Here is a 13,890-nt window from a genome sequence, read left to right on the forward strand (position 1 = left end):
GGATCTAGAAGGTGCGGGGCATATTAGCTAGGAGTTTCCATTGTCACGAATAATAATAATTCATCCTACCACAGACCAAGGGTAAGGAATTATTAGGCTCAGCCACGGTGTATTGAAACGACAGCGTTGTGCGGAGCGCGTCTAGTTCACAACCGATGCAGTCTTACTTGGAGGTCTATTTTTCTCGATGGCAAGACTCACGAATGCCTGCTTAGCATGGCCGTGGCTGTGTCACCGACGACCCGCGGACCGTTATGGCATTTAGCTTTCTCTTCTCGGACCCTCTGTCCAGGAGCATCTTTAAGAAATTCGTGGTCATGCTGTGCTCCCTGCTCACGTCCCTGTACTTTCTCCACTGCCTGACCGAGCGCTGCGGCACCGCGCCGCACCCCATCAGAGCGTCCGACCCAGCCCCGACCTACCTGGGCTCGGCCCTGGGAGACTGGACCCCGCTCAGAAGAAAAAGGCTTCTGCAGAAACTCACCAGCGGCCCCGTGTACGAGACGGCTGGGCGCAACTCCGGGCCCGATGCCAGTCGCGACGGGCTCCGTGCAAGAGGTTGGTCTGACCCGGAGCACCTGAGATCCGACCTGCGACTCTCCGGCTCGGTGAACTTGGCCGCCCTGGCGGGGATGTCGGTGCTGTCGGCCGCGGGCGTGAGCTCGGGTGCGAGTAAACTGAGCCAGCTGGGCGAAGGCACCAAGAAGCTGCCCCAGGCGATCATCATCGGGGTGAAGAAGGGAGGCACCCGCGCCCTCCTCGAGTTTCTCCGGGTGCACCCCGACATCAGAGCCGTGGGAGCGGAGCCGCACTTCTTCGACAGGAACTATGACAACGGGCTGGACTGGTACAGGTGAGCGAAAGAGAATTACTATCATTGTCGCCGTTTGCTGTGTGACCTGACCGGGTTTTTGTTGTGGAGAGAGACGATTCGCATATGGTTAGTTTTTAGTTTTCTCCTTGCTCTCCTCTGAAGAGAGAAGGAGAGCGTCAGACGAAGTGACTGCTGTGCTTTCATCTGTGCTTCGCTAGTGCCTCTTACTGGTAACAAATATCACATTGCAGCATATACAGTAATGCGCTGTATTGTATCGGTATAATGCATCTGAATTCATATCGTTAAAACTGCACAAGGGACCTTACGGTTTGTTGCAATATTGTATTATAACATAATTTATTTTATCTCTGATAGTCCGCCAGCAAAAAATATTTTTTTGGTGTTGTTTTGCCACGCATTTGTACGTAAATGACTGGAGTTGGCGTTTTCCACGCAGGCGGAAAAACAATCGAAATAGTTACTTATTGGGTATAATAATATGTATAACAGGATGTTCATTATAAATTCGAGTATATACAGTGTAAATAATTGGAATCACGGTGAATACATGTATTTCGTCATCGGCAAAACGCGGTTCACAAAACTACCGAGTCGAGTTGTGAAAACGGCCTCTCTTCTTGTTACGCTTCTTTGTAAATACGCATACGTAAATACTTAGGTAAATTCCCTCTTCTCGGCATATTAATGTACAAAAAAACATTTCCAGACGAGTTTTTTCTGTTTTTTTAAAAACTCCATTCTGTGTTTATCATATTGTAAAGTACTGAAAAGTTCGTATGTATCAAGTTAAATCTTTTTTTAAAGTTGCAAACCAAATCTGTATTACTTTCAGCCTAATAATAATAATAATCGAATATCTGGAGTCGGTGTCTTCAGTCAATGTAAAGTTACAATGATTAAATGAGCGACGATTATCTGTTAATTTCGTAAAGGAATGCAAATGTTATCCTAGAAAGCTGACTTCTTTGCCAAAGTGTAAATATTTAACTTTGAAATAAAGCACTTCAACAGTAATGTGCGAAGAAGTTTAGATTACAAGCCAATAACTAATTATTACTACTCTTTTGTGATTGTTTCCACAGTGTTAGCGTTTAATATTAATAGGGTGGTATTTCAGCTTTCTGAAAATTGTAAACTGTTGCTCCTCCTTTGAGGTTAATTTATTTCTCTTCTAAATACTAATATAACCTCATTTCCCCCAATAGTTTCCTTAAATGGTGTACTTTCTTGGTAAAGCTTATTAAATATGTCAATTGGTTTCAAAGTTAAAATCCTGTTAAAACTAATGGGGCTGTTTAGTTTTATGTTCTGTTTTATTTAATACGTCCATCCAGTTTAAACCAAGCATATTTTGGGATAATATTCTGTACGATGTAATTTTGCATAGTCAAATTCTTTAAATCTTTGGTATTTGTTAAGTCTTTGTATATTTTTCCAATCTGATTTAAAGAAAATCCCTTACGTTTGTTTGATTAATAATTCATTTTTATAGAAACAACATAACAGTTAACCTGCATATTTTAAAATATCTTATTATTGTTGTCATTCTTTCTGCTGATTAACGTTTGAATGTATATTAAACGTTCATAGGAATTTCTTTAATAATTAAATTATGATAAAACAAACATTAAAAAATTAAATGGGTCATAAATGTGTTAAATGAAATTAAGAATGGGCTGAATAAGGAAAGTTGCGTTGCTTCGAAGCTGTTAAATTGGGGGGAATTTCAGTTGTCTAATTATAACTGAAATAAATTATTTTCAGTCTCTAAGAACAAATCAATGTATATTTATTTTGTTTTAGTATTCTTTAAGGAGTTTTTCAAAGTGAAGGTCCTGTTTGACGTTTTTATGTGCAAAAGTTTCGTAGTGATATGACGTTTTGAAAAGCAGATGTGTGAAGTTTGACTTGGCATTTTTCAAAGAAATGCGTTCATCCCCCTACTGAAAGTTTATCGTTTTATTCCTCTTATTTTACCTAACAATTCGCATGCTTCGTATTTCACAAGCTTTCGAAGGTTGTCTGGTTTTACCAGAAAATTTGATTGGCAAACCTGGTTAGGCTAGAGTCTATATCCTGTACCATTACTGTAGCGCCTGAAGTGTGCTGCTGTTTTCATTTTTCTCAGCGGAAACTAATAATGAAAAGGACTGCACCACGTTATTGCATCTCGCGGAACACGTCTAGGAAAGTAGTACTTTAAGGAAAACTTTGGTGGGAGAGAGAGAGAGTGAGAGGTCCTGCTCTTAAACGAAAACACAAGTTAACCCCCCTCTCCAACTCCTTTCCGCAACACACACCCTGTATAAATAATTGCGTCTTTCAAATTTTCCTCAGAGCTGCCATTTCTCCCGCTTTCCCTCCCTCGCGGGGCCTGCGGATTGATTTGTGTATTTAGTTTCAGATCGATTTGTGTGTGTTCATTCACATTTCATGGAGCTCTCGGGGGGATAATGGGTCCCTTCTCGGTAGTTCCTGGAGTAATGGGGCATTTCTGACACCGCAGCCCTGTTGTTAAGAAGGATTATGTCGATAATGAAAGGTTACCTGAGTGTCTCAGGAGGAATAATTCACCTTTTGATTAAGTTAACACTGCAGCTCACACTCCGAAGCAGGGTAGGAGGGGAAAAACTGTTCCACTTTACTTTCCTCCGTCTGAAAATACGAAATGCTGTAGTACATTCTGTCATACTAGTGTACTCCCTGTTGTTATCTCCGATCACATCGGTCTTTTTTTCCAGCCTGTAAAATTTGACAGATTGATAGACCGCGATTGAGTGATTGCTTTTGCATTTACTCACTTATTTGTTTATAGCAAAGTTCAGAACTAAATACAGTTCAATTTGGATCTTTTCTCGTCTTGTCATTTAATCCCAGAATCCCCTGACTCTAGAGACCCTGAAATGAAAAGTGAAATTAATTTTGTTGTGAATCTCAAGCACTGATAAGTTAAGGGTCACGATAATTCTGTCAAAAAGATACTCGAGGAACTGGATGTCTAGTTATTAAATATGTAATTCATTTAGTTGCCTTGAGCTGTACATTTGAGACTGAATGAGCTCTTCATTTTTTATGTGCCTTATTAAATGTTTGCTCATGGCTGCATCTAGTCAAGTTACTGCTCAGCTCTAATTCATTAACATTTTCTGCTACATTGTCTGTAAAAATCTACTCAGCTGTAAAATGACTATCAAGAAATGAGGTTAATTTAGAGCCACTTGCTGAAAACCTTTACCTAAATTCACACTTGCACGTTTAAAGGATAAATGGTTTTGTAATTAAGTAAAAAAGGTTGTAATCTGTCCTTTTGACCATACAGTATACGTAATACAGTATAGAATTTGCACAAAAATACTTTTAAAGTAAACTAAAAGTTGTGTAGTGAGAACAAATATATTTTATAAATAATATTTTGCCATGAGGTATCAAGCTGTAGTAGCCATTGTATTGTGTATGTGACAGCTTCTCACTGCCCGTGTGAGATTTTCAGAATGAGAATATTTTAAAATAGCAGTACTCCTCCCATGAGGATTCCACTCCCCAGCAGTGACATGGCCACCTTTTCACATTTTCACCTAAAATGTTCTCCTTTAATAGATCATCCGGTCTGTAATCTTCTCATGTTTAATGTAATATAACTCACTTGAGTGAGCTCCTGCACTGCGGTTTAATGTCGGTGTTGACTACAGGAACGTTTGTGTTGATATTATATTAATCATCAGCCATGTGTAAGAAGCTTTCTGAATCCAGTTTGGAAAATAACTACAACTACTGTAATTAAAACTGTTTCTTCTGATTTACTTATGAGATTATGGACACTGTCTAACAAAGACTCTTAAAATCATTGTACAAAAACCAAGAAAAACATTTCTGATGAGTAAAAACCCACAAAAATAATAAATAATAAACTGTTGTTTAACCCAGTGTCTAGTAATATTAGAGCGTCTTTGTTCTCTGCCTTTTTTATTCTATGAATGGGGTGGGAATTAGTGTGAGACCAATAATAAATATACCTCCTCTTGTGTTTTGTCGCACACCAGACTTGAATAATGTTTTTTCGTCTCTCCATTTACCTAATCCATCTTCCACACCCCTGGACGCTTGGAGATCGGCTCGCGGTGTGATTGAGAGGCGAGATCAGAGCGCTGGCGAGCTGGTGGCGTCAGCCGCGGGATCTGGTTTCTCGGTGGGACAGTACCGCTGGTCACGGGCTCTGTCTGATAGCGGACCAGCCGGTCCTCACAGGACCCCCGCCTGTCGAGATCGGTAGCGGCGGCTGACCCTTACAAGCTCTGTCTGACTTGAAGGCAATAACTCTTCCCGGGAGTAGGTTTTCCACTTGCCTTTGAACTTTGTGGTGCAGGGATTGGAGGCCACACAAGCTCTATCGTGTTTTCTGGAGGAGTTTCTCCACCTGGGGTGAGACAAAAAAGACTGGGAGGCTTCGCCAGTGCACACAGACACTCTTTCTAAATGGGTTTGTCAGGGCCAGAAAAACTTGATGTGACTCGCACAGCTTTAAGATGGCTGACTTTGAGTCTTCTCTTGTGCCAGGTCCTCGTTTGCCTCTAGGAACCAGTCATACACTGTAAACCCAGACAATTTGTTGAGACTGTCTTACGTTGAAACAGTTTCTTCAGACAGAAATAAACTAGACTTGGAGGAGAGAGGAGACTGACCTTAAAACACTAACATTACAAATCTAATGTTTTATGCAACATCTTAACATGACTTTCATTAGGTTAGCCTAACGGATGATATTAAGACCAGAGGAGCCACTTACTGTATACTATAGTTTGTTGTTGATGGACAGAAATGGGTGACCTTCAGTGAAAAGCTCTTTATTTCTCCCAAATTGCCAAAAAAAAGAATAAAACATTTTTCCTTATTGTATAAAATGTTTGACCAAATTTAATTAATTTATGGATTCTTTTAGAAGAAAAATCAGAAATGGACTACTGAATGCTCATTTTTGTCATTCCTTATGTGTCTCGCCATTCCAAGTAAATTTGAACAGCCCGAGCTGTTCTGTACGTATTTCATTCTTGCATTGAGCCATATCTGCTCACTATAAAGAGCTTTTGTTGTGCAGATATTTGGACCATTTGAGCTTTGGTCAGCATAAACACTTCAACTGATGTAATGAAAGGTCTATACACTCCACATTATGTGCTACCCTACTAAAGTTACAGTGAACCAACCCCTCACCTGTCGAGGGTCAGGATGTCTGTTTGAAGTTGTCAGGCCTGCTGGATTAGACCAGACGAAACCATCTAATGGGATAATTGCTCTCATGAAAACATATGTGACCTGTGTAGAAAGGGGTCTTGTCCCAGCCTTCTACTCGCAGTTGGCACATCGCAGGACCTTGTTACGATATAATAAAAAATCATCTTTTCCTTGGCACTGTGGAGATTGGATGTTTTTCTGGCAGTTTCCTCTCCCAGCATATATCCCAGTCTACAGTCTATTTACATTACTATAATTGCATTAATTCAGTTTCATAAGTTTTATGGAATGACTCATATATCCCTTTTAGTTTGCATGTAACAGTAACCCCATATCCGAGCCATATCCATAACTATTCATAACGCGGTCTGCTTGCATCTTTTGTAAGCTCTTATATCGCCTAAGTGAAGATGGCTTTGTGCTACAAGACTATAAGAGTCCTTTTCTTTTAATATTGCAGCACATTACAGTTTATCCTCGTTCCTCTCTCTTAATCAAAACCCAATTGTATTGCACAATGCTGGGCGCTCAGCCAAGATATGGCCCATTTACAGCAGTATATACAAAGAGAATGAAAATAATTTGCCATTATTTGCATTTCATGTACATTTCCTTTCTTTGTGCATCATTGCTGTACTTCTAGGGTACCAGGGTTCTTTGGCAGTGCTGAGGGATGTGCATGTGTTTGATTGCTCCTATCCGTTCTAGACCCTAATTTCACAATCTTACCATGATGTGAAATCATGAAGTGCCGAGAATTTCCAATTTTTTTGTGCTGATGCAAAGTTTAATGGTGGCACTTGGAAATTAAGACTATGGGGCAACTTAACACGATGTTTGGCTTCCTTTAGAAATCTTTAATGTTTTGTGGTGTTATGGGGAAAAAAATTGTGGAAATTCTTTTAAAATGGTGTTAAATTGGGGGGTTTCTGTGCTTTTGAGACCATGGTTGTATTTTAATGGAAATTAGGTCATGACACCATCAGTGTACATAGTAATGTAGTCTGTACCCCCTGGGACTCAGAAGAAAACAGTGCTTTTGCTAAATTGGTCTGTGTTATTGTTTGTTTTGTCTTTGTTTTGTTTTAACACATGCAGTGTCCTGCAGTGAAGGCCTTATTTCATAGATAAAATAAATACATTTTGACATTTGATCTTTTTGTCAGAAAGAGATCTAGGAATGCATGTGTGCTTGTATGGTTACTCCTCAAGTTTGACTTCTGGATCACTTTTCTGCAGTAAGAGAAATAACCACAGTCGCAAGTGTAATATTTTTAAAACATCTGTAGTTTGAAGTTGAATTTTTGGGCTTATTTAGAAATGTCTATTATTTATTCTGAAGGTACTCGGTTGTACTTGCATATTTAAAAAGGATATTCATCTAATGATACTTAAAAGCAGTCTTTTGCAAAGCGGCTGTGGTCTTGAAACAAACAGCAAACATACAGTACAATATCGAGAGTGGAAAACCTGCACAAATTCTGCAGGCTGATGAATGACTTTCTTGCATGCCAGGATTTTACTGGGACTTCAGATCTGTGTGTAGAGTATGAAAGATGTGCTTTTCCAATGACAAGAAAATACAGTACGAGTCTGACAAGCTCTGTAATGTAAAGGGCATGGCGTAATTTCCACTACATATCCATGATTAATACAGATTACATCACAGAGACACACATACTTAGCTTTCTTTGCCCTTAGAGCTGTTCGTCTGGTCTAAAAGACGTCATTCTTTCTGCAGCTGACAAGTATGGCTAACTTCACAGAACTCCATTCTTTCATTGCTCCTAGGTTGGCTGATGCATTGTGGCTGTGTACTCCAGGTTGTAATGTTGGTGTAGAGGGAGACGCATGGTGCAGAACCGAGTGGCAGGAAACAAAGAGCTCCCTGTTTTCTTCACCACTGATTGCTGGATGAAAACGATGCCCTTTTGATCTGCCTTGGCAAGGAGTTTTAGATTTCGTGTTATTTCAAATGGAAAGCTGATGCTGACATTTAGGGTTTTACAGCTGCATGACAGTTCTGTCAGTGGGTGAAACTTGCATCACTTCTTCTGGATTACTGCTCAGCGAGGTTTGGTGTCCATCAGTGCCTCTCCTGTTCCGAACATTTACTGCAGATTTTTAATCTGTTCAGTGGCGTTCTGGGATATTAGCTGCCACTGCTGTACCACAAAATAAAAATGTCAGGGCCTGAAAAACGTTGCTTGGTTTCATAGTGTTTGGCGAAAACTGTGATTTTAAATTCCCGATTTAATCTCCGTGTCATTTCTCTTTGCTGCTTCTGCACATCCATTCCCTGAAATGGAGCTCCATATGGAAAACGGCAAGACCAGCATGGCGGGGGGATGTCATGTTTCAGGATGTATGACCGTAGAAAGGAAATCTGGGTCCTGCACAAGAGGAGTCGCACAAGTAACACAATATGCATACCCTGAGCACGAGCTGTGTTACCTTTGAGTGTGAAAGTGATTATCATGGATATTACTGTAAATAGAATCTGCTGGATGCATTAGGCTTCCACACCTTCTATTCAAAGAATGTACTGCCCTCTGACTGCATGTGACCTCAGGAGGCCTCGGTCAAGATTCGGTATTTGAATCGGCAGTCTGCTCTGTCAGCAGCTGCCTGGAGGCATGCTGGGAATCTCCAAGCAGAACGAGAGGATAAAGCAGGTGTAGAGTTCTTTGGTCCTCTTAGATGCCAGCCAGTGACACCTTCTGATTTTAGTGTTTCAGCCCCTGGTCATGGACAGAAATAAAATGTGGTGCCCATTCTGGTGCTAGGTACTAATTGGCCTCTTCTATAAATGCTAAGCACCTGGGAGTCGAGCTCCAGAATGCCTTGATGGGAGTCTGGGGTTTATCGCAGGAGAAAGGGTAATTGGCTATTATTAGACTGACTGTTAGCCTAAACCAGAGGAGAGAGGTAATCCTACATCTCATTGTCCACTGGTGATCCTGAATAAAACCTACCATTGAACCCATTCCTTAGATGCTAATCTAGTGACTTAGGGTTGAAAACTAAATATCAGAAAAAAATGCCAGCGAGTCAGGTATCTGTTAATTAGCTCAAAACGCCTGTGGATTCTCCTTGGTGTGTGAAGAAAAGATATGTGAGTCTGGGGTCAAATCTCAATGTTCTCATTTACAATGAAAGATAAATGACTGCAAAGATTCTTCACTCAACTTCACTCAGCTTTTGAAGCGTTCGTCTGAATTCCCTTTTCCATTTTCTTGGCAGAGCTTTCCCAGTCTTTGACATCTTGGAGTAGCCGTTGCGAGTTATGCGATTGCTTAAATTATTAAGTGACATCCACAACAAGGGATTTTATTAATCATTTATTTTAATGCAATTTTTTTCTGCAAAAGTCATTTTTAGAAGTTTTGTTTTATTCCGTAAAGCATTACCCTTTTTAAAATGAAAATGAAATTTAAGTGTATTGGACTTCCACAGGAGAGCTGCTTTCACTTGTGTCCATCTCCAGACATCAGGGTTTGATTATGGAGGTGATCTAAAACCGTATCGGATTCTGGATGCAGATTCAAACCCACAGCTTTGCCTGGAGGGCCAGAGCCAAAAACCTGGGATTTCAAATCGGAAAACCTGTATGAATTATGAGTATACATAACATGTTCATGTAATAGATCTCGGCGATGAAGCAATAAAAAAGAATTGGTTTGTTCGGGTGAATTTATCCTCAGTGTGGACATTAGGGTTCATTCTAAAAGAGAAGAAGTGTAAATACATGCAAATAAGTCTGCTACAGTCTTTACATTATTAAAGAAAGCATCTTCTTCCAAAAAATTCTCATTTGTTTTACCAGCTTTTAGCATGATATTTGCAGCGAAAGTCAATTATGAGGAGAGAAAATTAAATGACTGCCGTCTCAGACTGTCAGGGCTGTGTGTACTTATTAATAATGTTAGATCAGCTCTAGCACAACGCATGTGGCCCTGCACTCATTTTGCCTCCCTTATACAGATATGGAAGGAATACAAAATACATCCTGGTTTTGTAGGGCTGTATTGCAGCACCCAGTCTCTTGGGGTGTTCTGTAAGAAAAGCACCCTCAGACACATGTAACTGTGTTACCTTAGCTACGAGGCAGTGGATCAATCTAAAATACTTTGCTTTGAACAAAAAAATGCAGAAAAACTTCAAACTTTTATGTTTGCCAAGAAAATAAAACATACACACATTGGCTGTGTTCCTTCAGTGGACCCCAGATAGCTCTAAGAGTAAAGGAAATTATATTTAGGATTTCCAGAATGCAACATCTTTTACCTTAAAAATTCTTTCTTTTGTTTTTCTGATCCTTGTATTATTGTTATTGATAGAATCTATTAAATGATCACATCTCTGTATTGCACTCTTGTGTTCTGTTAAAGAAGAAGAATTACACCCTGAATTTGTCTATAAAGGCACAACCTCTGAATATCTTTATGGGGGGGTTACAAAATGGAGAATTACAGAAATAACTAAGCAGAATAATCGATATACAGTATAATCATAAGCCCCAAATTGTAACTATATAAATATACCAAGCAGTTGGTATAATTAGAGGCACCCGAATTCTTTCTCTGGCACAGCTTTGACTAAAAAGTAATAAATCTGGCACACTTGGTTAAACAATATGTATTAATAATGGCAATAACACACTAACCAACAAACGACACAACATACAAGTTATTCTGTTAACAAACAAGGCGTCTTGGAGGCCAAATCCTGACCAACTAAAAATAAACTTGGACCTCATAAACCTGCATCTAAAATAAACAGAATACAACCTACATTAAATCTCTCTGTAAACCTGGATGCTGTGATCTATCTCCCTGTTCTAAAAATGCATCCAATGATCAGGAGAGTCTATTTTTAACCCGGGGATTCTCTATACAAGAATTCTGAGTTTCCTAAAAACAAGAGAGTTCTCTTATGATTCAAATAGTTAACTCGAATCTGATTTTAAAAGCTGATTGGAAGGACATCCTGCCTGGCACTCTCTCTTCTCTTTGATCTCTTTGATCCTTCTCTCAATCCTGTCTCCTGCATCCTCTCTTTTCAGTCTTTGCCTACCTGACTTTTTTATTCTCTGTTCCTTGACTATTGATCACCCTTGAACATTTACCCAAAACCAGATGATTCCTTTGATCAATGCGTCTGGGACCCCCATACCACTCAGCAGAAGCCCGTGTTCCTTTCTTGCTCTGAAGCTCCCAAGAACTGCAAATGTTGACACTAGCTAGGTGTTTGACCATTGTCTCTAGATCCTGAGACGCCTCAATAGCCCTTTTCAATAGGCGTAATAATATGTACAGCATAATTCCTGCAGTGCTTTATATTTTCAGATATTTTTACTGTAATAAAGCCAATCTGAGTCATTTTTGCCTCAATCCACTATCTGAAATTCCATTGTAACTGCAGCGTGTTGGCAGTGTCTGTCCCAGAAGGAAGCAGAGCCTGATGATGTTCTGTAGTCCGTCCATAGCAGTTCCACTGCAAACAGGCGGAATTGACTTGCAAGGCAAAGAGCTTTGTTCTGAGGCCGCCTGATGTGGTGATATTTCAGCTGCATGTTACATAGGAACAGTGGGGACATCAGTCAGGTTTGCAGACAGCTCATTCAGTGACCACAACATTCTTACTGTTCCTGCTTGTTAAGTCAGATGGAGCCTTACCGAACACAGAAGGAGTACTACAAAAGAGTAATTTTTGCCTGGCTGGAAGACATTTTTGAAATTCATGTAATTTAAATTATGTATGAATATAATCTCAAATATGTATGCATGCAGAGAATGGGAAAATAGAATCGGGAGAAAACAGGATCGGGGAGTTGGTTGACAGAGTTCCTAATGCAGTAGAATAGTCCTAGGCAGTTATAGAAAGGTGATTCAGGGTGATGGAGAATTGGTTAATATGACCACAGTGTGAAGTACCAGAAGAGTAATGCAGTTCATCTAAAGCTCAATATGTGGAAATGCAACTGTAACTGTCCCTGACCTTAAATCTCAGTGCATTATGTCATAAAAACATTATAAGGATGTTACCCCACCGGTGATACAAATTTTAAAAATCGGATTGCACCGTTTTTCTTTTATTTAATGGGATGAATTTCCAAAGTCAATGATTTGCATGGTAATGAAAGCTGTTTAGAATGATTGACTTTAATGTTCTGGGTCTTTATAATAAAATGTCAGTGGAAGTAGATGGTAAAATAATGAAGCAACACCTAATTTATCAACAATGAGGTCCGGGGAGAGACAATTCCCCTAATGGGGTTATACAGTTTGTCTGCCAATGTAATCAGAATTAACTCACTGTAGAGGGATTTCATTTCAACATGCAGGGTTTCTGGTCTTCAGGTTAGCAGTGTAAGATGAAGAAAGATTTGGTGTTCTTTAACTTGACAGTTTCTGGAATCTAAATCCTATTCTCCTCCCCACATGTCCGGATGGTGCCCGGGCTGGGTACCATCTGAGTTGGATGCTGCATCACTGCCATAGATCCAGGATTTTGCTGGTCTACAGAGATCTGCACACAGAAGACATGATGGCTGGATGGATTAATACCCTCATCGTTTCCTTTTTTAAATTATATAATTTTAGCATGCCCAAAGGGGTTGGGCAACCAGTTGACCTTGGACCCCTAAAGGTTTTTTTTCTCCTTACTAAGGAGTTTTTGGTTCCTCTCCTCCATTGTCTTCTGGTCTTCTGTTTTGTATTGACAAAATGTATCGTCAGTTGTATTGTTAAGCGCCTTGGGGCAACCTTGTTATGAAAGGCGCTATATAAAAATAAATTGAATTGAATTAAATTCCACTTGTCTGCAGCACAAAGTGATTAAAGTAATTTGCTTCTCCTTAAAATTACAGTGATAGGACTCCAGGAGTTTGAGATTCCAGGGTGTCTGATGGTACTGATTCCTTGATGGACACAATCGGGCACAGCCATTCAGAGATTGTTATAAGTCTGTGTTGAGAAGAGCCACATGTAGACAACCTTGAGTGCTCTGCTCCATTACACTGATAGCTGTTTTTATTCTTTTTAATCCTTAATTATGTATCTGTTCTTCTATATGTTTAGCATCGTGGTCAATTAAATAATCAAGTATAGTTTAGTAATTGCTGGTTTGATCAAAGTCTTGTAGTAGTCCTGAAGCAGAAATTGAAGTGCTTCCTGTTCCTCATGTAAACACTTATAAGCAAACCAGAGGAATTAAAATGCTGCTTCTCTTTCAATACATTTACATTAAAGGTGCATTATGGTTACTAAAGCTGGCCTGTTGCGTACCTGATTAAAAACCTAATAAAAATCTCATCATGCCTAGGCCTCAATGGAAATATGGCTGTGATGTCATGCTTTTGATATGACCAGTGCTATATTTGGCTTGTGGGATGGAACATGTCCTTGCTTTGTTGTTCTGTCTTCAGGCTATAGTTAAATGAATTGGCCTGGATCTTGGGGCCACAAACCGCAGTGGATCTGGTGCGCATGTGTAGCTTCTTCTTAATCTGTTTGTTCAAAGCAAAATATTTAAGAATTAGAGTAAAAGTGCAATGAAAAATCAAGCTAAGCAAATAGCGTAGCAGACCCATTACCAGAAATGTTTTTTTCTAGTCTTTTTTTTTAAATGTTTTGTGATAGAAGTATAACATAGACTAGAACTAATTGAGTGTGCCAGTGCGTTTAAGGGAGAGGAATACGTGGCAGTTTTATCTCTAGTATGGAGCCTATTGGAGGCCATCTGAGCCATTTTGTCACCTTACTGTTTTTGCCACATAGGAAATGCATACAGTAGTGACAGCTATTGGGAACCTGTGCACT

The 13,890-nt window shown here is 39.7% G+C and overlaps 1 protein-coding gene across 1 annotated transcript in view; it reads left to right on the top strand.

Moving 5' to 3' along the window:
• Window positions 1-254: 254 nt before the first annotated feature.
• Window positions 255-13,890, top strand: part of LOC148824197 (heparan sulfate glucosamine 3-O-sulfotransferase 3A1) — a 33,822-nt gene continuing 20,186 nt past the window's right edge. Inside the window, exon 1 of the mRNA XM_088928175.1 lies at window positions 255-853. Within this exon, the coding sequence (XP_088784301.1) occupies window positions 255-853 (599 nt within the window). The remainder of the gene's footprint in view (window positions 854-13,890) is intronic.

Source organism: Atractosteus spatula, chromosome 11 (assembly GCF_055471065.1).
Source record: "Atractosteus spatula isolate fAtrSpa1 chromosome 11, fAtrSpa1.hap1, whole genome shotgun sequence".
In the NCBI taxonomy this organism is placed as follows: domain Eukaryota; kingdom Metazoa; phylum Chordata; class Actinopteri; order Semionotiformes; family Lepisosteidae; genus Atractosteus; species Atractosteus spatula.